General features: G+C 41.4%; 2 protein-coding genes across 4 annotated transcripts; one reads left to right on the top strand and one right to left on the bottom strand.

The window, feature by feature from the left end:
• Positions 1-1508: 1508 nt before the first annotated feature.
• Positions 1509-14957, bottom strand: araf (A-Raf proto-oncogene, serine/threonine kinase). The gene is made up of 16 exons (XM_058374659.1): positions 14904-14957; positions 10950-11164; positions 10726-10829; positions 10484-10586; positions 9996-10147; positions 9823-9897; positions 9506-9650; positions 8857-8884; positions 8500-8630; positions 8190-8383; positions 7634-7810; positions 7090-7136; positions 6780-6898; positions 6529-6660; positions 6289-6423; positions 1509-6197 (listed from the first exon to the last, which is right to left on the bottom strand). The coding sequence occupies exons 2-16, from the start codon at positions 11055-11057 to the stop codon at positions 6057-6059; spliced, it is 1791 nt and encodes a 596-aa protein (XP_058230642.1). The 5' UTR covers positions 11058-11164; positions 14904-14957; the 3' UTR covers positions 1509-6056.
• Positions 14958-16360: 1403 nt separating this feature from the next.
• LOC131343661 (ubiquitin carboxyl-terminal hydrolase 30-like) lies at positions 16361-23739 on the top strand. Of its 3 annotated transcripts, none has more exons than XM_058375496.1 (13): positions 16361-16499; positions 17110-17219; positions 18045-18413; positions 18634-18737; positions 18861-18959; positions 19063-19108; positions 19245-19339; positions 19569-19628; positions 19753-19839; positions 19937-20014; positions 20213-20423; positions 20572-20680; positions 22422-23739. In XM_058375496.1, exons 1-13 carry the CDS (start codon positions 16429-16431, stop codon positions 22630-22632), a joined length of 1650 nt encoding a protein of 549 aa, XP_058231479.1. In that variant the 5' UTR covers positions 16361-16428; the 3' UTR covers positions 22633-23739. The 3 variants fall into 3 exon arrangements, with proteins under 3 accessions (XP_058231479.1, XP_058231482.1, XP_058231481.1); XM_058375499.1 differs by lacking the exon at positions 22422-23739 and adding an exon at positions 21341-21604; XM_058375498.1 differs by lacking the exon at positions 16361-16499 and adding an exon at positions 17496-17957.
• Positions 23740-24475: the final 736 nt, after the last annotated feature.

Raw genomic sequence — 24475 nt, 5'->3', positions numbered from 1 at the left:
AAGGACATTACAAAGATCTTGGTAGACCCCCAGGCATTTGACGATGTCGATATGGGGTTACAATACTTCCCCTAGCACCCCAACTATCCAGGGTCTATGTCGAGGATCTGCCACTGCCTGTACACTTCTTTTGACACCCTTCAATTGAATGACAACTTTTATCCCATCTGAAGGACATTACAAAGACCTTGGTAGACCCCCAGGAATTTGACATTTGGTCAAGCTGACCATTCAGAATTCTGACTTCTTAGAGGCAGCAAATAAAGGAAAGTCATATGTTGAACCCTAACCATCAAGACAGGTGTCTGGTCTGGTGACTGCCCTTTACAATGTCTACAATTGGACAGTTGCCCACTCGTCCAAATTGATCAGTTGATTATGTTGATATGGGTTTTTGCTATATTCTCTAATACCTTGACTACTGGGGGTCTAAGACAGACTCCTGCCTCCAGCTGTAACTGGGTCACCAGTATTCTGTCTAGGTGAAGGCAGCAGGATATTTGGTCTGGCAACTTCCCTTCTACCTGTACAGGAAAGGCTGCATCTCCAAGGACCGTTCCTTGAGTGTTCCTTCATCTGAAGGACAATAAAGAGACCTCACTACACCCTGTGCAATTTGTTTTGGGCAATTGAACTGTAGGGGTCTATATTAGTGTTCTGGCTCCACCTGTAATTGAGTCACCACATTTCTGTCTGCACAAACAAAAACAACTGTCATAAGTTGAAAAACGAGCTAGAATGAACCATTAATTTCCTTACAAAAATGTCAGTCAGCATCATTTTTTGTGCAATCTTCCTCTGTATTTAACTTCTGTACATTGCACTGTTGTCTTACATAGTAGCAATGATGAATTCTCAATTTTTATTCATTTTCCATACAGCCAGTAGTGATGGCTTTAAATCAAATGATAGATTTCTATTAATGTTATCGTTTTCTATAGTAGCAGCTCATTCAGAGAGACTTAGGATGGAGGGTGGATGCTTCAAAGGACTCCAGTGTCTATGCTTTGTAGGTTTTCCAACACAGGGAAGTCTTCAGGACAGAGGAGTTGGTGCTTTCCAGATTGTAGTTACAATTTATAAGTAAAAAAACAGATGCTGTAGTATAATGGGAATAAATCACCTAACTACCTGACTGCTGATTATTTTCCTAAAAGAGTACATCCCTATGTTTTTCAGCTTGAGTGTAAAAATAACACAAAAAACTGCATTACTTTCAGCTTTTATCTATTTACAAAAAACAAACATCTGATAAACCAAAAGAACACAACTGTAATTCATCACGATTCCACCGTTTTATTTTAAGAATAAAGTCCTGTCTCCTCCATATTTTTAAGACCAAATAAAAATAATAACCCTAAAAAAATACTAAGATTTCCTTTCACTTTGTTTTTTTTTTTAAAATAATTTTGTTCTTTTGGAAATCGTTACACAAAAAAAATAGAAACAAATACAATTTAAAGTAAAACTAAAAACAAAACAAAAAAAAAGAAAGAAATGTAACTGTACACAGCAGAGTACATTTATTGCAAACTTTAAACACCCCCTTATACCTCCAACTATACACACAAAAAAAATTTATTGCAATTCACCTAAAATATGCAAAAAACTTTGAACAAAAGTTGATCGTTGTGTTCTGCCTTGCGAAGAAAAACAACTGGATTGAGTTTAGAGTTTGACCCGTTTTTCCCTCCGCGATTCCTGACAGCAGATGCCTTAAACTGGAGTTTGAAGACTTTTGCAAAGTTTTTGTAACTGTATTGCATTTTTAAACAGTGTGCTTCAGATGGCCAGCTGTTAAATAGATTGGAGCCTTTCAATTAAAAGAAAAATAAAAAAAAAATTACAAATCTACTACAGATAAAGCCACACCCAGTGACCGACGTCGTGATAACAGACGTCATTAAGATAAAAACTAGACTGTCTTGTGATTTATTTTTCAGTGTGCAAAAGCTGTTTAGTTTTGACTGTTTCTCTGTGTTTTTTGGTCGGCTAAAGCAAATGTCTCCATTCTTCATACGCTGCTTAACAAACTCAAATGTCAGATTTAATATTCGTTGGAATTCTTCACACATGCTTGAGAACTTGATTAGTAAAAGCTGGGTTGAGTTGTTCCATGATCAGTGAGTCAGCGATTGCCAAAAATGCCCAGTCTGGACCTCTAGAGAAGACAATAAAGTTTTTCTTGGCCACAATGTGGATTATAATTGATAAGGATATGAAATCAAAATGCATTATTTTAGATTTCGAGTTCTCAAATTGATAAAGTTGCGCCAGAGTTTTCGGGTTTGCTTTAGTCCGACAATTATTGTGCTTGGGGGTTGAATCGATAGCATTGACCTTGCTTGAATAATTCCATGATATGTTTGGTCATATACAGAGACACACTATCCAACCTGGCTAACTTGATAATCCATGTACGAAGAATGGAGCGCTGAAGTGATTATTAAATTATTTTAAAAGTAATAATAATAATATTGAACATTACTAACAATAATAGATATGAGCATGAAAATCATCTTCCATTTAACATTGAGTCGAACAGTCCAGTGCTCTTTCATCAGTTATCAGAAACTGATCTATTTTGTCAAATTGCAAATAACTCTTCCATGACTCTTTTAATCATTATGCTTGACTTAAGTCATGTGAACAGGATATTCACTGATTTGTCTGTGTCAAGCACAACTGCTTATTAGTTTCTGATAACTAACGAAACCAGAGCAGTTCTCTGTGGTGAACTCGCACTTCATTTTGATGGAGCCCGCTCTTGCACGAAAAATCTCCCAAATAAAATCTTACAAACACCTCGGGTTTGAATATTTCTACAAATGTATCTTACACATGTAATGAACTATTGCAACAACGGTGTGTGAGTGAACCCCATGAGAAGGAGATTCGGTAACGGTTTCGGAAAGCTTGTGATGAAGATATAAGACGTGTTAATTAGAAAATGTTCACCAGTCGATTTGCAACATGCGTTTATCAGCTATCGAGCACGTTTTTAATCTGCCGAATGTACCTAGTAATCTTCATTCTATGCCAAGAACGCGTGAATACACACTCCGCATTCAATGTACGGCTTTTGTAACTGATCTTTATCAGTGGTGAGCGGTAGAAAGCCGCTCATATTTTGGCAAAATGTCCACACAAAGGCCGTGTTTCAGTACTGCTTGTTGATTTCCTCTTCCCAAACACCATCTTTACATTCGTTTTGAACCTGAAACTGAGTTGCACTGATGGTGCCTTGGAGTTTTGAGCGATCGAGTGAACATCAGTGCAAACTTCAGGAGCAGGAAAAAAAACATTTGATATGTAACTCCACCTGCTGAATTCTTGAGTCTGATTAGTCAAAGTGGTGGAATAATTCTCTATATCACCACCTCTATATCCGGGTGTGAGACAAATCACAGATTTACAATGAATGTGCTTGTTCTAATACATTCTTGATTCTGTAGTAACAGCTCATTCGCAGGCATCCACATGCCCCTTCTTAAATAAATATACGACTGCTGAAACTGTGCTAAAAGCGGAATAAATGTTAGAAAACAGTCAATTTGTAGTAACTCTGCCAACGCCCCTAGAATTATGTAACTGTGCTTGCTAACAAGCCTGCTAATCAGCACGTCTAGTGAACCCGCTGGCTATTTAGCAACCTGATATGACTCTATAGTGCTTGAAATGTGTAAATCTCTGAAGAAATCCAGACAGACAGCAATGGCTGAGGTCCTGCTGAGAACGCTGGCTAAACTTGACTTCCTGTTTCTGTGAATGTGATGCAGAAAATGCTAACTGTAGAGGTTCAGGGGTAACCAGCCCAATAAAAAAAAAGAGATAGGCAAGTTGTTGAGTGCTCGTGTTTTACGCTGCCCCCTTGTGGCTGAATAAAGAGCTGCAAGTGCAGCATGTGTACAGTATGTCTGAACAGTTCTATTCTAACACGACGGCACAACTTGCATAAACAATTATGTAAATGGTTGCTTTCAAGGCATGTACAAAACTCTTCTTGCAGACAGTTACAGTTTCTACGAATTTGCATGACGTCGGAGTCGTTACCAGTTACTGGCAAAATTCACACTTTCACTACAAAAAAACCACACTACTTGCATTTTTTCCAACAAACCTTGTATGTACAATACATCGAGTACTAATTAAACAGCAAAATTAATTAAGCAAACCACCTTCCCTAAACGCTGCCTACTACTGATTTTGACTGACGTTAATGTATATTAATAAAAAAAAAAAAAAAAAGACAAGCTACATATGAGCATATATTAAAACATCACAAAAATAAAATAGCCTGCAATTTCAACATGAAATTAAGGTATGAAAGTCCACGCTTTTGTAGAAACAGCTCCAGTATTATTGGCATGACAGCAATATGGCTTCTGTGTCACCTTGTATTTATACCTCAGTGAAACAGGAAGTCATGGATGACTTCAAATCAAAAGGTTAGAATTTGCTTGTTCAACCCTGAGCTCAGGTTTTCTGGGTTCTCAGGTTTTTTTCCCACCACCCAAAACAGCTAAATGCTAAAATGACCAGGATGAAGAATGTACAAATAAACCTAGTTTAAATTACTTTACATTTTTTTCAGTTTGAGATTAAGCTAATTAACCAAAAGGTGCCAATAATTCTGGAGCTGACTACAGACGCAGAAAATCGCTAACAAATGTCTAGTTCTTCTCCCATCTGTGCACAGCCTCGACATGATTACTCACTACAGCCATCTGTGCTCCTGAGCCACCACGCTGTGCCGCTTCACAGTCCAGATTGAACCGAAATCTACTCGGCTCTTCTGCCAAGCCTGTGCAAAACGCACTGTACAGGCTGTTCACGAGAAAATAAGAAGCTGGACGCACGTGTGATGACTCTTTAATACCGTGTCGGTCGTAAAGATTTTCATCTCTCAGTTTCCTGTTAACAGCTACATGTTCACTAGCGAGGTGCATTTCCTGAAGAAAATGCTAATGGATAGTACATCTTATCATGGCATTCCAGGTGTTGCTAAGAGGTTGCTATGGCACGCTTTCTTGCGTGATTCTATGGTGGTTGCTAGTATATGTTCACAAAGGGCTCGCTTTTATATTGTCGATATATACAACCGTTTAAATAAGCGCACTTCAACATGTAACTACTTCCTGTTTACTAACCTGCCCCTTGTTTGATAGACAGCAGGCAAAGAACCGAACAATGAAAAGCGACATCCGTTCTTAACTTCAGGTCATTTTATATCTTTAGTTAACTAAAAACAATTGGTTGCCATGGCAGCTTAAGCCATAAACCTGTACAAAGCTAGTTACATGATGTGTGCATCCTGAAAGGAATTTGCTGTGTATTTATGGTGAAAAAAACTCTCGGCTACATCGAACCCCTAGCACCTAGGCGCGGTTATCCCACAATGCTCTACTTGTTTTGCGCAGGGATAAAATGCTGTTACCATGGTAACAAAATAGTACATGGTGATTACCGAGATAAACTGCGTAACCTATTATGGTCACAAAGCCGCATTGATCAAGTCTTAGCTTTAGGAAAGGGAGCGAATATGTTTTTTTGTTTTATGATGTGACAGAAAGGTACAGGTGCTTTAGGAAACGTTTAGTGTTCGCTCGTCATGTATGGATTTCTAACATTAAAGTGCAAACCGACTGGTGTTACTAAAGGCAGGTTCAGATGTTCACAATCGTGCATCGATAAATCATGATTGAAATGAGTTTCATTAGTAATGTGATCAAAAGCCCCATAACGGAAAAAAAAAAAAAACCAAACGTATCCCTAGAACTCAGAAACGCTTTACATTCATCTACATCTGTAGGTGTAAAGCGAACGCGGCCACAATCACACTCGAGATTGTAACGGATTTCAGCTGAAAAAAATGCTCTTGGGTTGCAAAGGGAAGAATAAAATATGAATAAATTCTATTAGAGGACCTCTTGTTCAAACAGTGAGTGGAATGACTGAAAAGTTTTGCTGATGTGTTACTGAGGAATGCACAGCAGGAATGTGTGTGTGTGTGTAGTGAGTGCGGAGGACAGAATCTTGTGCAGAATCGTCTGGTTTCACAGAGGCAGGAAGCGTGTGGTGTGCAGCAGCAGCGGGTTCAGGTCCTCAGCGTGAACGGCACGGTGCAGCGATGGCTCCGAGGCACTGCGCTCGATCTTGGGTAAGAGATCCTGCACCTGCTCGATGGACACCAGGATCTGGGGGAGAAACACACACACATTAAACCTTTGTTGAAATACTCAAACATATTAAGAAAGTGGGGAAAAAAATCCTTATGTCTTTTTCCACCTGAGGAAAGAGCGGCCTTTCGTCCGGTTTGAATTTCAGACAGTCGATGATGAGACGTTTCATGGATTTGGGGCAGTTACTGTACAGCTTGCTGAGGTCTGGTGACAGGTAGCCTCGACCCACCATGAAAATGATCTGGGGAAAAAAAAACCCAAAGAGTTCAGTAGAGTAAGCACGTCCATAACAGAGCCGAGTGTAAAACGTGTTAAAAGGTAAAAGTGATGTGTATGTGTGTCCAACCTGGTCGCGGTTGCTGATATTGGAGTAAGGCAGCGTGCCGGACATAAGCTCGAACAGCACCACGCCGTAGCCGTACACATCCGACTGGAAGGTGTAAGGGTTTGGGTCCTGCATGCGGATCACCTCCGGAGCCTTGAGGAAAAAGATCAAGATCAACGTTCTGCCCTGATCATATGCTGTTAGCACAACAATACTCAATGTGTTCTTCTCTATATTTTCAGATACTCAGACTGGTGTGTCTGAATGCTCACCATCCACAGTATGGATCCGCTGGGCTGTTCCACCTGCTGCGAGCCGCTCCAGCGAGACTTCACCGTGGCCAAGCCGAAGTCACCGATCTTCACCGTCCAACCCTCGTGCAGGAAGATATCTGAAACCAGAGATAAGGAACTCCACCACACACACCAGGGATACTACAGTTGGTCATGTGACAAACATTTTAAATCTTAGGCTGCCTACGTAGGCAACACCTTTGGGAATTCAGAAAAATTCAAAACGGTCAGTATTTCTTATGTGAACTGTTTTTTTTACTAGTTTCAATCCTGCATGCTGTAAGGATACTGTTAGATTTCAGGTCCCGATGGATGATATTCTTGGCGTGAAGGTAGCTGTCAGAAACAAAGAGAAAAGTTGATGTTAATGTAAATAGGATGAAAACAGAAACCAGAGAAAAACTGCTGCTAAACAAAACACCTTCAATTACAATGCTTTGATACATTTAAAGAGGTCCTGAAGCTGTTCAATACTACAAGTATGTGAAAAATAAAACAATAATCATGGGATTGGACTATTGGACTTTCTCCATTTAATTATAGTGATGTGGAACGTCTGTAAAACAAGTTGGTTACATAATCATCTTACCAAAAAAAAATTTACCATAGCAAAACCTTAGCAAAAATGTGATGTCCCTCTTATTACTATAGAAACATATTAAAGGAGTGCATTAATGTTAACTTCACTAAAATGCCCTGAAAATGTATTTACCCATATCGCAGGTCAAATCTACATTTTAAATGTGAGGCAGCTAAAACCAGGAGGACTACATGATCTCAGTGAAACGTACTGAATTTATGATTAATCATTTTAATGGTGTAGATTTACGTACTCCATGCCCTGTGCCGTTTGGCGCGCCACATCGATGCGCCTCATGGTGTCGAATTTGGTCTCGGTGACGTGCAGGTGACGGTAAAGGCTGCTGCCTTCGCACCACTGTGTGATGATGGCGAAGTTTGGCTTCGTCATGAAACCCATGAACAGCAGGATGTTGACGTGGCGCGTCTTCCTGCAAGAGAGAGACAGAACAGGTGAGAAAGACAAATAAAAAAAACAGCAGGCATGAAAGAGAACAGAGCAAGACTTTGTTACAATGCAAACAATGATCTGCATTCCTGTATTCCCTCGTCTCTCCTCATTTTCGTACCTGCATCTTGAGGGCAGTCATGTCCCTTTGTTGGTCCATGTGAGATTATCTTTTCCAGAGCATAGTTAATTTATAAAAAAAAAACTCCCAAAAATTATAAATAACCAAAAGAAAACTTTACAGAATCAACATTTACAAATGTGTGGGTTTTTTTTTTTTATTAGACCTAACAGAACAAGTGCATTAACGTAAATCGGAAAATTATTCAACATCCTCCGAATGAGAATTCAGCAGTACTCACCGCAGGACCTGCATTTCGTTCCTGAAAGCCTGCAGCTGCTCCGGCGTCGGCTCTGTCACTTTCAGGATCTTGATGGCCACATCTCCGTGCCACTTGCCCTTGAAGACGGTGCCAAAGGAGCCGGCACCTATGCGCTTCTGCCTGGTCACTTGGTGTGAGGGCACTTCCCAGTAGTAGCTTGAGTCTCTGTAACGCTGGAAAACGCAAACCAATCCATATCCACTTCATATTTTATCATTACAGATCCTGAAGGTTGTCATTTCTGCAAGCTAAACAACTCACTTAAGCTTCTCACTAAAGTATCTCTCACCTGATTCCTTTCCTTTTTTCCGTCGAGGATGAGTGGGGCTGGTTTGCGCTCCGGGGGCGATTTGGGTGGTTTCCGACCCGGAGAGCCCAGGTGAGGTGGACTGGTCGAGGGTTTGGGAGAGAATTCTGGCCCTGTGGGAGAAGCTTTCGCTAACATTTTCATGTACAACACAACAGTTACTTAAAAAATGTATTTAAAAACTATAGATAAAAACCACGTATATGGTTTAGGAGCCTGATGCATGAACTCAGAGAGTGAAAAATCCCTGCTGTAGATAATGAGTGTAGAAAATGAGAGCATGTCATGTGATAGTGACGATCAAAAGGAAATGCCTTCATGATCAAAATAAAAACTCACCCATTGGGCTGTTGGATTTTAATGCCTCCTAAATGAGAGTTGGGGGGAAAAAGGAATGAATAAAATGATGGAGTAAACCTAAAAGGTGGCAGAAGCAGGTAGAAAAGTGGGAGTCCAGTACCAGGGGTTTTAAATCTCATTTCCTGTTGTATTTTGTTTGATGTTAACTGACACCAAGTGTCTTAAATAATGCCACTGTTACGCCTGTGATTTTAAATGTCTTGCTAATGAACTTATGATTTATATACGATTTACACACTAGATTTCATAATTTTTTCTCAGGATCACTGGTGAGCTCTTATCAACTGAAAAAAATAAACACACAGGATATAAACTGAGGTACAGCGATCTGAATTGATGCTTGTGGACTGCTTCAGCTACATCAAGTTCGTTTTTAGATCACAATAAAATTCCATCAAATCACATGAATGAATCATTCCCTAAAGAATCAATTCAGTTAAGAAATTTATTGCCTGATTGTTCAACCCCCATGTGTCTTAAGAGTGTACGTATGTTAAAGTTTGGAAAACGTCAGTTTCTCAGAGTGTTTATTCGATGAGCAGATCTTGGTAGTGGACTCAGACTTTTGGACCGTGCTGTCTGTTTACTCAAACCATCCTGATGGTGGCTTTAAATTGGTGTGTCTGACCTCGATGACGTTGGCCGCTCCGGGCCCCAGCGTGCTGACCATGTGTACATTAGGGGTTGAGGTGGAGCGAAGCCTCTGCAGAGACTGACCCTCCCCTCCCGTCATGGGGAAGTGGAACGCAGAGGCTGGCGAGAGCAGCATTGAACTGCAAAGATATATATTCTAATTAGACAGGCTTTATTATAAACGGTTTTATAGTCCGAGTACCAGTTAGGACCACGTTTTACTGAATTTACAGATGAAACAAGCTGACTGTTTTAATGCAACCTGAATTCCTCTTCATCTTTTAAGTGGCATTAAATATAATGTGCACGTACCCAGCAGGCTCAGGTGTTAAGGGGATGTCAGTAGGGATAGGAACGGACACAATTTCACCAACTTCACCTGCACACCTGAGAAAGGAACACATATACACACACGTATATATAAATATATATATATATATATCTCAAACACGCGCACACACACACACACACACACACACACACACCGTTTCATGGTGTCCATGTCCACGCAGACTGTGGGCACTTTGCTGCTGCAGTGCTGGTGGAACTTGTAGCCGCAGGTCTGACACCGGAAGCCGTTAAACAGGAACTTGTGGCAGAAGTCACAGTACGCTAACTTAAAGAAGGTTTTACGAACCTGGAAAGACATTTTTTAAGGCAAAACAGTGAGTTGAGTTACAGAATGTAGCTGGTGCCATGTTTACAAAAATAATTATTGAAAATTAAAAAAATAATACTGACACTTATCTGACACTGAAGATAATTAATTACAAGTATATAAAGTATAAAGAGATGAAACTTATGGTGGAAGTGGGTGGTGTTTCAGTAGACGGTGTCATAGTGACTACATAATGCCGAATATAATCACACTATAATAACATATTCTGTGATGTCATTTCCTTTCATAACTGCCTAATATAAAACAGATTTGTAGACGGTGGACATGGATTTGTGTGCTTTCATGAATACTTACGAAGTTGTGCATGGTGAGGGGGACGTCGTCCAAAACCTCCACCAGAAGCTCCTCTCCGACGAGGGGTGTGATGTCAGTGTTCCATTCTGTAAGCCTTTTACGACTGAGCACAGGATAGAGGACACAAATAAACGCTTAAATCAAATCAAAAGCATTCACATTGCATTCACATCGCAAGAGAATATGAAATAAAACTATTTCTCAGGCGTGTGAGGCATCTTGTGTAACCCCCCTGTACTCACCCTTCGAGGAGGCGGTAAACAGCACAACAGTCCTGAGTGAGGCCTCGCACCTTGAGCGCTTTGTCCAGACTGTCGTACACCGTCTGGCCTGGACGCACGTTCACCTAAACAGTAATGTTTTGCTCGTGTTTACAGATAAAGGTGTATAACATATCGCATCGGGATATCTGTGTGACGTCACTGAAGACCTGGTTTGGGTTTAAATTGGTCAGGGGTGCACCTACCACTGTGCGCTGTTTGTTGGGGAGGTAGACACGAATGGTTCCTCCTCCCCGGGGAATGTCCTCCGGGCTCGTCTCCCCCGACGAGGAGCAGGACGACGTGGAGGACATGGCGTCTCCACGGGGAAGATGCAGCACTGGGTTTCAGGCAGCCACAACAGAGAGAAAGAGAGAGAGAGAGAGAGAGAGAGTGGATCAGAGTGGCGCTCACCTGGAGCCTGGAAGAACAGCAAAAAAAAACAAGAAACATATAAACATGGAGACGTTTTGTTATGTGTGACACATCAGATACTGGTCTTGCTTCATGCTAGTCAAAATAAGGAGCAAAAACACTAGCACTCTGGAAGCATGTAATATAATTATAAACATTAACTGGATAACGAGTCATAATAAATCACTGTAAATTTAATATGGTGTAAAATCAGTCTCTGTGATATTAGCAATTATTTTGCAGCCCTTCAAATGTGATTTGTACATAGTCCTCTCATTTCACACTGACTCACACCAATGCTTCCCAAGCTGTTAAAACGCCATACGCACACACACACTCACATGCACACACACTTTTCATTCCATTTGTCAAGTCTGTTGGGTAACGATCCATGAGCAGTGCTAATCTCACCTCAAAATTCTGCTTGATGAAGACAAGCCGTGTGCACCAGCAATTTAAATCTCACAACATGATCTCTGTACAAAATTTACAAAATCACTAAAGACTTTAACATCAAGTATGTCAGTTATTTAAGGCAGTACGATAAAACTGACACTGACAGGTACAGAGGACACGCCTCCTTCACTGTGACTGATAGGTATACAGAACACGCCTCCTTTACTGACAGGTACACAGGACAAGCCTCCTTTACTCTGACTGAAAGGCATGCTAGACACGCCTCCTTCACTGACACTGACCAGGTACAGAGAACACACCTCCTTCACTATGACTGACAGGTTCAGAGGACACGCCTCCAGCAATCTGACCAACAGGTACAAAGGACATGCCTCCTTCACTGTGACTGATAGGTAAAGAGGACATGTCTCCTTCACTGTTACTGACAGGTACTTAGGAAACGCATACTTCACTGTGACTGACAGGTAAAGAGGACATGCCTCCATCACTCTAACTGACAGGTAAAGAGGACACACCTCCTTCACTGTGACTGACCATCACAGAGGACAGGCCTCCTAAACTGAGACTGACCGTCAGAGAGGACAGGCCTCCTTCATTGTGACTGACAGGTTCAGAGGACACACCTCATTCACCGGCAGGTACACAAAACATGCCTCCTTCACTAACAGGTACACAGGACACGCCTCCTTCACTCTGACTAAAAGGTACACAAGACACGCCTTCTTCACTGACTGACAGATACAGAAGACACGCCTTCTTCACTGACACTGACAGGTACAGAGGACATGCCTCTTTCACCGGCAGGTAAACAGAACATGCCTCCTTCACCAACAGGTACAGAGGACATGCCTTCTTCACTGTGACTGAGAAGTACAGAGAACACACCTCCTTCAATCTAACTGACAGGTAAAGAGCACATGCCTCCTTTACTGTAACTGACAGGACACAGGACACGCCTCCTTCACTCTGACTGACAGGTAAAGAGGACATGCCTCCTTCTCTCTGACTAACAGGTACAGAGGACACGCCTCCTTTACCAACAGATGCTGTGATGCACTGAGCAGAAAGATTCTATCACTTTGTGGTACAGTGCTGTTCAGTGTTGGTGTTATGTGAGTCATTTGCAGCGCCACTGTAGCAGTGATTAGTCAAGTTATTGGAAGTGTCTTTTTTTCTGACTACAAAATCACCAGGGAGAAAAAGCCTCAAAGCTGAGCGTAAACCTTCGAAACTTTCTGAAACGATGAGGCGCTTGTCAAGTTCCACCGTTTTGGTCACCACTTTGACGCAAACAACTTCCTGGACGTCCAATTAGCGAAGTGCGTGAGTCAGATCTCCCGACAGAGAGGCGAGATTTGACATGATAAATGTGAAAACAAAACATTGCGCCACGAAAGTCAATCTTGAACAGACAACACAAACTGACACAGAATTACATTTTAACTTGTTATTCTTGTTGTCAAGGGCAAGGTCATTGCGACCGTCCTCTGCTGCACGCTCTGTGTTTGACTTGTCTGATGTCATGCAGTCTGAACAGAAGGTATTGTACAGGTATAAACCCCCCCCCCACGCCCCCCGCCCCAAGATGCTGCATGAAGTGGCCCTTAAGGTCCAATTAAGCGACTTAATGATTTATTCAAATGCTTCCAGTTTTCTAGGAAGCAAACAGTAAAAAAAAAAATCCATTTCATCCATTTTTTTTCCCGTAGAGTAAAAACCACAGACAGCGAAGCCGAATATAAATTCAATACTTTGCTTTGTTCTCTTGAAAGCATTTATCTTATTTAGACAGCTAGCTAACATCAGAACCTGACCAGGAACTCTTGCTAATTCACTTCCTGCACGATAAGATCGGAAAAATAATCTGTATAATTCCCCCTTTAAATAAAAGACGGTGGTTATTATCATGTGCTGTAAGCGGTGGTTAAACATGTTGTTACTATAGTAACAGCACATACACAGGACTTTTAAAGCACCAGGCTGATAATAAACAGATTTTTATACAATACTGTTGCGGATCCTCACTGATAGGCTGAAGATTTCTGTGAGGAGGATTTACGCTCTCGGGGTTTTCTCTGTGAATTGAGCTGGGATTTTTTTTGCCTGATTACATTTAAGAGAGAGAAAGAAAGGAGGCGGACGAAGGGAAGGTTCATTTATAGCTGCTATAATGGGGGTGATTGAAGGAACTAACTCGTTTTGTGGAAGTTAAATAGAAAGCTGTTGTTGGGGGAAAAAAACATGAACTTCAGTGTTTAACTCCAGCTTTGGGTCTGAACGCATCACACCACATGGTTGTTGATTCATTTCCTTCGTATCACTGGCTGAAATGTATGTATTTCCCTAAGTGATGCAACAAACATTTGATGATTCAAAATGCCACACAGATAAAGACACACACACACACACAGCATTATTAATATGCACACAATAACATACTACAAGCAAAAACACCAAAGGCAGATCGTTGTAATAACGATGTAATAACTGAAATCATTACAGCGAACGCATCAGTTAATAAACATGGCTCGTGACAGTTATTAACACCTGTTGAAAGGTGAAGGAAGGACAAGACAACCTTAATTTCTTTTACAAGCTCCACATTTTCCCAAACACTTACTTCATAATTGCACAGTAGAGCTTTCCACAAAGTAAAAAATAATGATAATAATAATAATAATGATAATAGCGTCGGTGAGCTAACTGCTAACGCTCTCGCTAAACTGAGAGGATTTTTTTGGACGTAACTCAAATCTCTCCTCACTTCTATCTGATTCACATAAAATAATAATAATAATAATAATAATAATAATAATAATGGCTTCCGCATCCTGAGGTAGCGAACTATACGTCCAACAGGGAGCCGTTTGGGATTCAGCCAATTAATGAGCCTTCATCTGAGCTGTGTGTGTGTGTGTGTGTGTGTGTGTTCACCCTGACACCGCGTCACCGAGCGCAGAAACGCCGTCGTTATTAACTGTTAATTACTAGTATATTAACTATTTTAAAAGTTTATTCACACCGGAAAAGGAGAAAAATAACCGGCATCTTCACGAAGCGGAACAGGATTAAAGTTAAGCGGCTATCTTGGACCCGCTAAGGCAGCTAAAGCTAACTGAATAGCATTACTCATGTTAGCAATGCAAGCCTAGTTTTCTAAGAATTAAAAAAAGTACAAAAAAACCACGCTCACACACTTCACTTCACGCGAGCTATAACTGAACACCCCGAGACGTTCGTTCCGCTGCAACGGCTCTACGAAATCTACTGGGGTCCAAGAGCGAAAAGTTCTGACTTTTGCTTATTTTGTTTCTGAAGTAAATACTCACCTGAGGCGGCGGCCATCTTGAATTCTCTCAATCTGAAGTCGGATCAGCGACAGATTGCAGGGAAAGCGGAACACCTACAGCTCGGCCTCGGATTGGTCTGTTTTTACGACTCGCCGCTCTGATTGGTTGATCGCGTTCTTCGTTGCGGACCCAATCAAAACGCTCGAGGAGTGACGCACGACAAAAAAAAAGGTGTTGAAGAAACCACATTGCGTTTGGTGATGATGTTTCAGCCGGCGTGGACATTAGGTTTCCGTTTAACAGGAAAGATCATATTATGGAAATTTCTTTTTTTAACGTTGATTTAAATAAAACTAAACCACATTCATTCGTGTATATATATATATATATATATATATATATATATATATATATATTCACACGAATGAATGTGGTTTAGTTTTATTTAAATCAACGTATATATATATATATATATATATATATATATATATATATATATATATATACGTTGAGACACAGAGAATATAGAAACACTGTATAACAGGGCGTTGTGCCACAGGCTCTTGTAGCGGACATGAATAAAATTACATTACATATAGCAAAAAACAAACAAACAAATTAACACAATTCAGTGTCACAAGTTTCCTTTCACTGCAGCAAAAAAAAAAAAACACAGTCCACCCCAGGGATCTGGAATGAAGGCAAACTGTTCGTTTTGTGCAAAAGAAAACCCAAAAGCATAAATGGATCTTGAAAAAGCTTACCAACTATTTTACATATATATAAATAATAATACTAGTAATAATACTAGTAATAGAGTTTGGCCTCAGTTCTAGGCCACTGCTAGTCATCTCCACTAGAGGGCAGTGTGAAAGCAGCTTGGAATCAAAGAGGGACAATGACATGTGACAATGTGTCCTAAAACAGTACTCTTTTTCAGATGATAATTAAACTGGAAAACAATTATCCACGCCTTACCGACAACAGAATGCACGATATATCTGTTGTACTGCATGTTAACAATGTTATCAGTATTGCTTCGTCCCTGTATATTTTTTTATAGATCATTATATTATAGATAAACAGGAACGTAAACACAGAACCAAGCATTGTGTTTCTCTTATTATTTATTTATTTATCAATCTATCTATCTATCTGTTTATTTATTTATTTACTTATTAATTAATTAATCAATCAATTTATTTATTTGTTTTTATTCATTTATTTGTTTGTTTGTTTTAGTTATTTGGACAACGCAGGCATATAATATATAAATAAACAAATAAAAATAAACAAATGGTATTTTTTGTGTTGCAAAACCAAAACAAAACCACACGCGACATTTTTTGCTCCATAATGATTTTCGGATTATTTTTTTGCGTTTCGAATAGCGCCCTAATTCCTACCTAGGCACACTACATAGGGTGCATAAGAAGGGCTGCCCCGCCCTCTATAGCGCACTTTATTTTACACTGGAAGCCTTTTTAGCATGGACCCAGTGCCGTCTTTGGGTCACTCCGATCAGAAACAAACACTGGAGCTTTTGAGTTCCGCCTGATGGACGATGTCTTGGTGCGGACAGGAGGCCGCAGACGAGCTGCTCCGAGAGTTTTTACGCACACGGTCGTCTGCCAGGTCTGTAGAAGTGCTAAAAGTGACAACTAGTGTACTTCTCTGTGGATTAAACGCTGCCTTCATGAATATTTGGGTGGAGAGTTAAAACGCGGAAGCCTTCCCCAAAACTACGCATGTCATTTTGTGCACGAGCTTCGATTAGCCAGTTTTGCTAACACAGCTGACTTGCTCGAAACAAAAGGGCGGCTATTATTTGTTTGGGTTTCTGTTTTTAGCCGTTTATCTGAGTTATCTGCTACTAACTGGCTGTGTAAACAAATATGTTTTGTATTTGTAGCTAAACTGACACTTGAGTATCATTTGTTTTGCTTAGAAAACCATCACAAGGTTGTGTCCCATATACCTCCTTAAGGGTTTATACAGTGCACTGATTAGTGTGGAAGATTCCACCTTAACCAGTGCACTATGTAGTGCCAAATATCTCTCTGTTAGACATTTATAAATATTAATTCACATACTCATGTTACTGTAGGGTGTTGAAGTCATTGTGTAATATTTAGTGTAGATTTAGTAGTAGTTAGGTGTTACATGTAGTGCACAGATAGAGGGAGTGGAGAGCAATTTAAGTTCAGTGTTTATTTAAGAAAGTGATATTATTGTTCTCTTCCAGGAATAGGATGATGAAGAACTGGGGTGTGATTGGAGGCATCGCAGCTGCAATGGCGGTGGGCGTGTACGTGCTGTGGGGTCCGAGCACAGACAGGAAGAAGAGGAGGAAAGGTAAAGTGGACACGCCCAGTGATCTAGCACAAGTCTAGGTATCGCAGACTGCAAATGAGCAGCCAAGTACCTGTGAACATGTGACACTTGCACAATATTTACCCTCAAATCTAACTATAAGGTCTCAGTGTTCAAGGCTTATTTGTCAGCTGTTTATACCAGAAAATTTACACGGATCAGCCATAACATTATGACCACCTGCTTAATATTGTGGTGGTCCCCCTTTTGCTTCCAAAACAGCCCTGACCCATCATTCACTGTGTATTTTTTTTTCAGAACCAGCATTAACTTCTTCAGCAATTTGAGCAACAGTAGCTCGTCTGTAGCTCGTCAATAACAGTAGCTCGTCTGTTGGATTGGATCACACGGGCCAGCCTTCGCTCCCCATGTGCATCAGTGAGACTTGGCTGTCCATGACCCTGTCACCAGTTCACCATTGTTCCTTGTTTGGACCACTTTTGATAGATACTGACCACTGCAGACCGGGAACACCCCACAAGAGCTGCAGTTTTGGAGATTCTCTGATCCAGTGGTCTAGCCATCACAATTTGGCCCTTTGTCAAACTCTCTCAAATCCTTACACTTGTCCATTTTTCCTGCTTCTAACACATCAACTTTGAGGACAAAATGTTGACTTGCTGCCTAATATATCCCACCCACTAACAGGTGCCATGATGAGGAGATCATCAGTGATATTCACGGCACCTCTCAGTGGTCATAATGTTATGGTTGATCGGTGTATGTCATAACTTTGAGTTTTGACTTATAATAAAATTATATCGTTTTTTACCCCAATTAAATATTTCAATTTGTGTGTGTGTGTAGGCATGGTCCCGGGGTTGTTGAACCTAGGAAACACATGCTTCCTGAACGCACTGCTGCAGGGTCTGGCCACATGTCCTTCTCTCATCAGCTGGCTCCAGGACTTTACCACCCACAGCCGCTCCCATCTCTCAGGCACAGGCACACAGACAGATGTGCAGACAGATGTGCAGACAGATGTGCAGACAGATGTGCAGACAGATGTGCAGACAGATGCAAAGACAGATGTGCAGACAGATGTGCAGACAGATGCAAAGACAGATGCAAAGACAGATGCAAAGACAGATGCAAAGACAGATGCAAAGACAGACGTGCAGACAGGTACGCCGCTGGACATACGGGTTTCCAAAACACTGTTGCAGCTGCTTACAGGTAACTTCTATTTGATATTGTATGATTATTTTTTCTCTTATTCAATGATTTTCTTTTATTAGATGTTTTCTGTCTATATTTATTTCATGCTCCCTGTCTACTCATACGTTACTGTTTCACTGGATGTCTCACTCTCTTCGTTCAGACGTTCAGCTCACTCACTCTGGATTCTCTCCAATTAGTTTTCTTTATTAAAAGGTTTCCTCCTTTCTCCTTGCAGCTCTGTCCAGTCCCGATCCCGGAGAGGATGATGTTTTGGATGCAGGATGTCTGTTAGAAGCTCTTCGTCTGTACAGATGGCACATCAGCTCCTTTGAGGAGCAGGTAGGTTGAGCAGTGTCATTTCACACTACCTGGCAACCCACTATTGGGTTCCACTTCACATAATACAAATTGTGATTAATGCACATTTATCAGTCCCAGCTGATACATTATTTCCGTCCTCAGGACGCTCACGAGCTTTTCCATGTCCTCACGTCGTCTCTGGAGGAGGAGCGTGAGCGGCAGCCCAGAGTCACTCACCTGTTTGACATGGAGACGCTGGAGGTGAGAAATTACAGTATGATTAATACATGCAAGACACTATATTATATAAATAGTTCTGTAAATGGAGATTCAATGTTAATGTCTTGTACTGTTTATATTTCAGAAATCAGCAGAAACGAGCGAAAACTCCATTAGCTGTTGGAGTCGAGGTGAGAAGTGAGCATCTGCTGAACTCTTAATACTAGTTCTGATTAATAATTGATCATTTAGCAGGTCACAAAAGCTCTACTTCATTGTTACTCATTAACATTTTCCCTTAACCCATTCCCCGATTTCTTGTTCCAGGGCCTCTGCATCCCATTCCAAACCTGTGGAGGACGCAGCACCCTTTCCACGGACGTCTGACCAGCTACATGGCCTGCAAACGCTGCGAGCGCCAGGTATTCACATGGCACATTTGATGAAGTATAAACAGTAGTGCAGGGCTCCTCAACCTTTTTTTGTACCATGGACCGGATTGATACCGGACAATTTTTGAGGGGAGCTCTCTAGTGACATTTGTTTTTGGGTCATAAATGTATTTTAAATATAAATATTTATAAAATTATAAGTTTATTGTTTTTGTCAGTACGACCTGTTCACTAATCACACATTCATCCTTGTTTGCAGAGTCCAGTGCGTTATGATTCATTCGACAGCCTCTCGCTGTCCATTCCTTCCGTTCAGTGGGTAAGCAAGGCTCACTTTGGATTCTTACATAAAGTTGTAGAAGTTAATGTAAAATTAAAGGGTGAAGGAAACAGATTGTGTAAAGTGTAGTGAGAGTCTTTTCAGCCAGAGACTGTTTTTTCAGGGTCGGCCAGTTACTCTGGATCAGTGTCTTCAGCATTTCATCTCTTCAGAAACAATTAAAGAGGTGGAGTGTGAGAACTGCACAAAGGTACGCTATTAACGTATGGTGCATTATAACAGAGTGCTGCTGAATGCTCCATTCTGATTGGTCAATACTAAAAAGTTGTGTTTGTGTGTGTGTTTAGAAACAGGCTGAGTCTGGGGACAGTCAGGTCCTGGAGAGCCAGAGGACGACCTTCGTAAAGCAGCTTAAACTCGGAAAGGTGGGTGTGGCTCTACTCGTCACATTCATAACACATAAAGGTTTCCTTTAAACCAGGAAGAAATTAGGGGATAAAAAATATGGACTGACTAAACGTACTAAGCACATTTTCCTCTTTGCTGTTAACTGCAGTATGATGTAGCATAAAAGACTTGATTTGTGTGTTTTGTTTTGTTTTTTTTTCTGTGTGTGAGTCCAGCTCCCTCAGTGTTTGTGTATTCACCTGCAAAGACTCACCTGGTCTCCAGAGGGCGCTCCCATTAAGAGACACGAGCATGTTCAGTTCTCCGAGTACCTCAGCATGGACCGCTATAAACACAGCAGTGCTGCACAGACACTACAGAAGCCCAGCAAGGCCAAAAAACCCGCAACAGAAGAGCCAAGCAATCAAACCGTCGCCAATGGAGTTGGTGAGAGATGGAAAAAGGGCTACTTTTATACATAACAGTATAGATGAGGAATTACAGTGTTCATAGGGATAGTGTGTGTTTTGTTTTTTAAAGTCCAGAGATGAACCTTGTGTTTTAATATCACTCTTCGTTTCTCTTTTTTGCTCAGACCCAGAGCACCACAACAACAACAAGCCCCATTCAAACGGCAGCATCTCCTCTGTGTTTCTCCGTCCAGCATCTCTTGGCCCTCAGCTCGACCTCACACACGACTTCAGGTAACAATCCGTCACCCAGCAGCATCTCAAGACATTTTCCTTGTGTTTGTGTGACTTCAGTGGCATAGATTTGTGTGCAGGGTGCTTATATCACACCATGACACCTTTACAGTATACAATGTTGCTGAGATCATAGGTGCACATTGTAATTATAAAGGCAAGTAGAGATAAACTTCTTTCTTCACACACAGGTAAGAGGTGTGGCCTAACATTTGAATCAGTTCAAAGCTAATGCACAGGCTTATTCAGCTATTTAATAAACCAGGTCTATGTACAAATTGGAGCCAGCCATGCGAAATTGGTAGCTATAAGCATCCATTAGCAGTCCATTATGACTAATAAAGCAAATGTCAGATGCTGAAAAAGTGCTTGTTACAAAAAAGTACTGAGAATTGTATTATGATTTAACACACTGAGACACTATATTGCCAAAAGTATTCGCTCACCCATCCAAATAATCAGAATCAGGTGTTCCAATCACTTCCATGGCCACAGGTGTATAAAATCAAGCACCTAGGCATGCAGACTGTTTTTACAAACATTTGTGAAAGAATGGGTCGCTCTCAGGAGCTCAGTGAATTCCAGCGTGGAACTGTGATAGGATGCCACCTGTGCAACAAATCCAGTTGTGAAATTTCCTCTCTCCTAAATATTCCACAGTCAACTGTCAGCTGTATTATAAGAACGTGGAAGTGTTTGGGAACGACAGCAACTCAGCCACGAAGTGGTAGGCCACGTAAACTGACGGAGCGGGGTCAGCGGATGCTGAGGCGCATAGTGCGAAGAGGTCGCCAACTTTCTGCAGAGTCAATCGCTACAGACCTCCAAACTTCATGTGGCCTTCAGATTAGCTCAAGAACAGTGCGCAGAGAGCTTCATGGAATGGGTTTCCATGGCCGAGCAGCTGCATCCAAGCCATACATCACCAAGTGCAATGCAAAGCGTCGGATGCAGTGGTGTAAAGCACGCCGCCACTGGACTCTAGAGCAGTGGAGACGCGTTCTCTGGAGTGACGAATCACGCTTCTCCATCTGGCAATCTGATGGACGAGTCTGGGTTTGGCGGTTGCCAGGAGAACGGTACTTGTCTGACTGCATTGTGTCAAGTGTAAAGTTTGGTGGAGGGGGGATTATGGTGTGGGGTTGTTTTTCAGGAGCTGGGCTTGACCCCTTAGTTCCAGTGAAAGTAACTCTGAATGCTTCAGCATACCAAGACATTTTGGACAATTCCATGCTCCCAACTTTGTGGGAACAGTTTGGAGCTGGCCCCTTCCTCTTCCAACATGACTGTGCACCAGTGCACAAAGCAAGGTCCATAAAGACATGGATGACAGAGTCTGGTGTGGATGAACTTGACTGGCCTGCACAGAGTCCTGACCTCAACCTGATAGAACACCTTTGGGATGAATTAGAGCGGAGACTGAGAGCCAGGCCTTCTCGTCCAACATCAGTGTGTGACCTCACAAATGCGCTTCTGGAAGAATGGTCAAAAATTCCCATAAACACACTCCTAAACCTTGTGGACAGCCTTCCCAGAAGAGTTGAAGCTGTTATAGCTGCAAAGGGTGGACCGACGTCATATTGAACCCTATGGATTAGGAATGGGATGTCACTTAAGTTCATATGTGAGTCAAGGCAGGTGAGCGAATACTTTTGGCAATATAGTGTATCAGTATCATATATATGTATATCTATGTAGTTTTTCAGTGTGCACTCAGTTTCTGTTTGTAACGTTCCTCCAGCTCGTCAGAGTATCTGTTCCGGCTGACGGCGGTGCTCGTGCACCACGGCGACACACACTCCGGTCACTTCGTCACGTACCGGCGCGGTCCGGCGTCGTTCAGCAGCCCGCAGTGGCTGTGGGTTTCAGACGAGTCAGTGCGCAAGGCCAGCCTGCAGGAAGTCCTCTCCTCCAGCGCGTACCTGCTGTTCTACGAACGAGTGCGCAAGTGAACCAGGACACCAGATCTGGGCTGCAGGTCTACAGAGAACTGAGTGTTTAATATTAGACCAAGCGTGTAGCTGATCCATACAACAGAGCTCTACCTGAAACTCAGAGCGTGTAGGCTGGATGAAGCCGAGTTGTAAAAGAGGTTCACGCTCATGCTTATTGAGTACAATAAAACGGTTTAGTTAAGGGTTCTTCTAGGAGAAGCAGCTTATACACCTACTCAGTCATGCAGTTATCCAAACAGCCAATGACACAGATACACGTCAAGATCTCCATGTGTTAAGGCTCACATCAAACAAAGGTATGGGTGAGCTCAGTGACGTTTCTATAAGTTTCTATATTCACTGTAGCCTCAGATTCCTGTTCATCACTGGTATCGGTGAAATTCGATGTGCTCCTCTGCTGGGGTAGTTCATCCGCCCCAAGGTCCGATGACCTCAGAGATGTTTTTTTGCTCAGCAAGAGTGTGTTCTTGTCAACTCAGATCAGTCTGTTGGGAGTGAACAGCCCAGTTAATGAAATACTTGAACTAGCTATACAACTAGCCAACAATGCCAAAGTCACTAAGATCACACTTTTCCCCTGTTCCTATGTTGATGTGAAGAGCCTTTATTTGCAGGATTTTTTGTTGTTACATTGCGCTGATGGGAATGGATAAGGGTAGGATTTAAGAATCTTGATACTAAAATAAGCTTTTTGTTTTCCCTGAAGTACCTCAAAGGAAGATTGTTGATCTAGAATCAGCACTGAAAGACTACCACTGATCCTGGAGCAGTGCTTCTTTTAAACAGGTTTATGGCATTTTCACTGCAGTGTTCTTGGGATGGTTAAAGGGTTCTAGCTTTCTAAAGCGTCTTTACTCGGACCCGATGGCCAAAAGAAAAAAAAAACAAAACACTTTTTTTAGGAGGGGAAAAAAAAACATATTTTTTTTCCAAATCCTGGTTTTTTTGTAAATGTATTGTTTTCTATGTGTGTTCTGCCTCAAGTCTCCTCTTTCAGTCTGGGTGTGCTGAAAGCATTGTACTTTGATACAAATACAGGAAGGAGAATGTTTTTAAACTTTACATTACACTCTTATTAAAAAAAAACAAAAAGAAGAAAAAAAAGCATGATACTCATGGAATTGATGGTTAAATTTGTACGATTCTACATGAGTTCTGCTTGGAAATGATTGTGAAATCACAATTATTAGCTGCTACTGAGTGTGTGTGTGTGTGTGTGTGTGTGTGGGGCAATCTGGATCTCCAATGTCAATTTTTTTTATGATCTGTTGTTTATTCAGCCACTATCTTTCCAATCTGCAGTCACTCTTTGATGATGAGACTCTTAATTACAGGCCAGTCATGTAGCTAAACTCCTGAGGGACTTGTTTTCGACTCCACAGTGCCAGTCTTCCAGTCAGGATGCACCTTTGATCAGACAAAAAGGAAGCAATGGCTGATGAATTTTACCTTTTAGAGCTTTGCTGTGTTGACTGTTTAAAAAAATTGAACTCCAAAGGCATGTTTTCTGTAACTGATCTGCCCAGTCTTTCGGTTCAAGTGGAAATGGCTCAATGCCAAGCGCACACACGTGTAATATTGTTCCAAAAAAAAAAAAAAAAAATACTAATTGTATGCTAAAGTATTTGCACGGAGATGGTATTTTGACCTTCTCATATGGTATGATTGTAATGGCTGTATGATTTTTGGTATGTTTTCTCAATTGTAAATGATATTCAATAAATTTCTGCACCTGTAAAGGCTCTCTGGTTTGTGATGGGTCAGTCCAGGGGGTGTGGTTATCATAACGTGCTCGGTTTGTATTTTTAACAGTAAACTAGACCTGGCTCTTTTAAGTGAG

This window comes from Hemibagrus wyckioides, linkage group LG22, assembly GCF_019097595.1.
Source record: "Hemibagrus wyckioides isolate EC202008001 linkage group LG22, SWU_Hwy_1.0, whole genome shotgun sequence".
NCBI lineage: Eukaryota > Metazoa > Chordata > Actinopteri > Siluriformes > Bagridae > Hemibagrus > Hemibagrus wyckioides.
The sequence above is the reverse complement of the archived record's forward strand: the minus strand, read 5'-3'. Positions and strand labels throughout refer to the sequence as shown.

Bases quoted from the DNA above. Each gene is read 5' to 3' on its own strand.
- LOC131343661 (XM_058375496.1), top strand. From the start codon at position 16,429: ATGTCTTGGTGCGGACAGGAGGCCGCAGACGAGCTGCTCCGAGAGTTT. The intron at 18,414-18,633 runs GTAACTTCTATT...TTCTCCTTGCAG, and splicing joins ACTGTTGCAGCTGCTTACAG to CTCTGTCCAGTCCCGATCCC. The intron at 19,340-19,568 runs GTATTCACATGG...CCTTGTTTGCAG, and splicing joins GCAAACGCTGCGAGCGCCAG to AGTCCAGTGCGTTATGATTC.
- araf (XM_058374659.1), bottom strand. From the start codon at position 11,057: ATGTCCTCCACGTCGTCCTGCTCCTCGTCGGGGGAGACGAGCCCGGAG. The intron at 10,587-10,725 runs GTGAGTACAGGG...TCCTGTGCTCAG, and splicing joins GTTTACCGCCTCCTCGAAGG to TCGTAAAAGGCTTACAGAAT. The intron at 8,885-9,505 runs GTCAGACACACC...ACTCTCATTTAG, and splicing joins GAGCGGCCAACGTCATCGAG to GAGGCATTAAAATCCAACAG.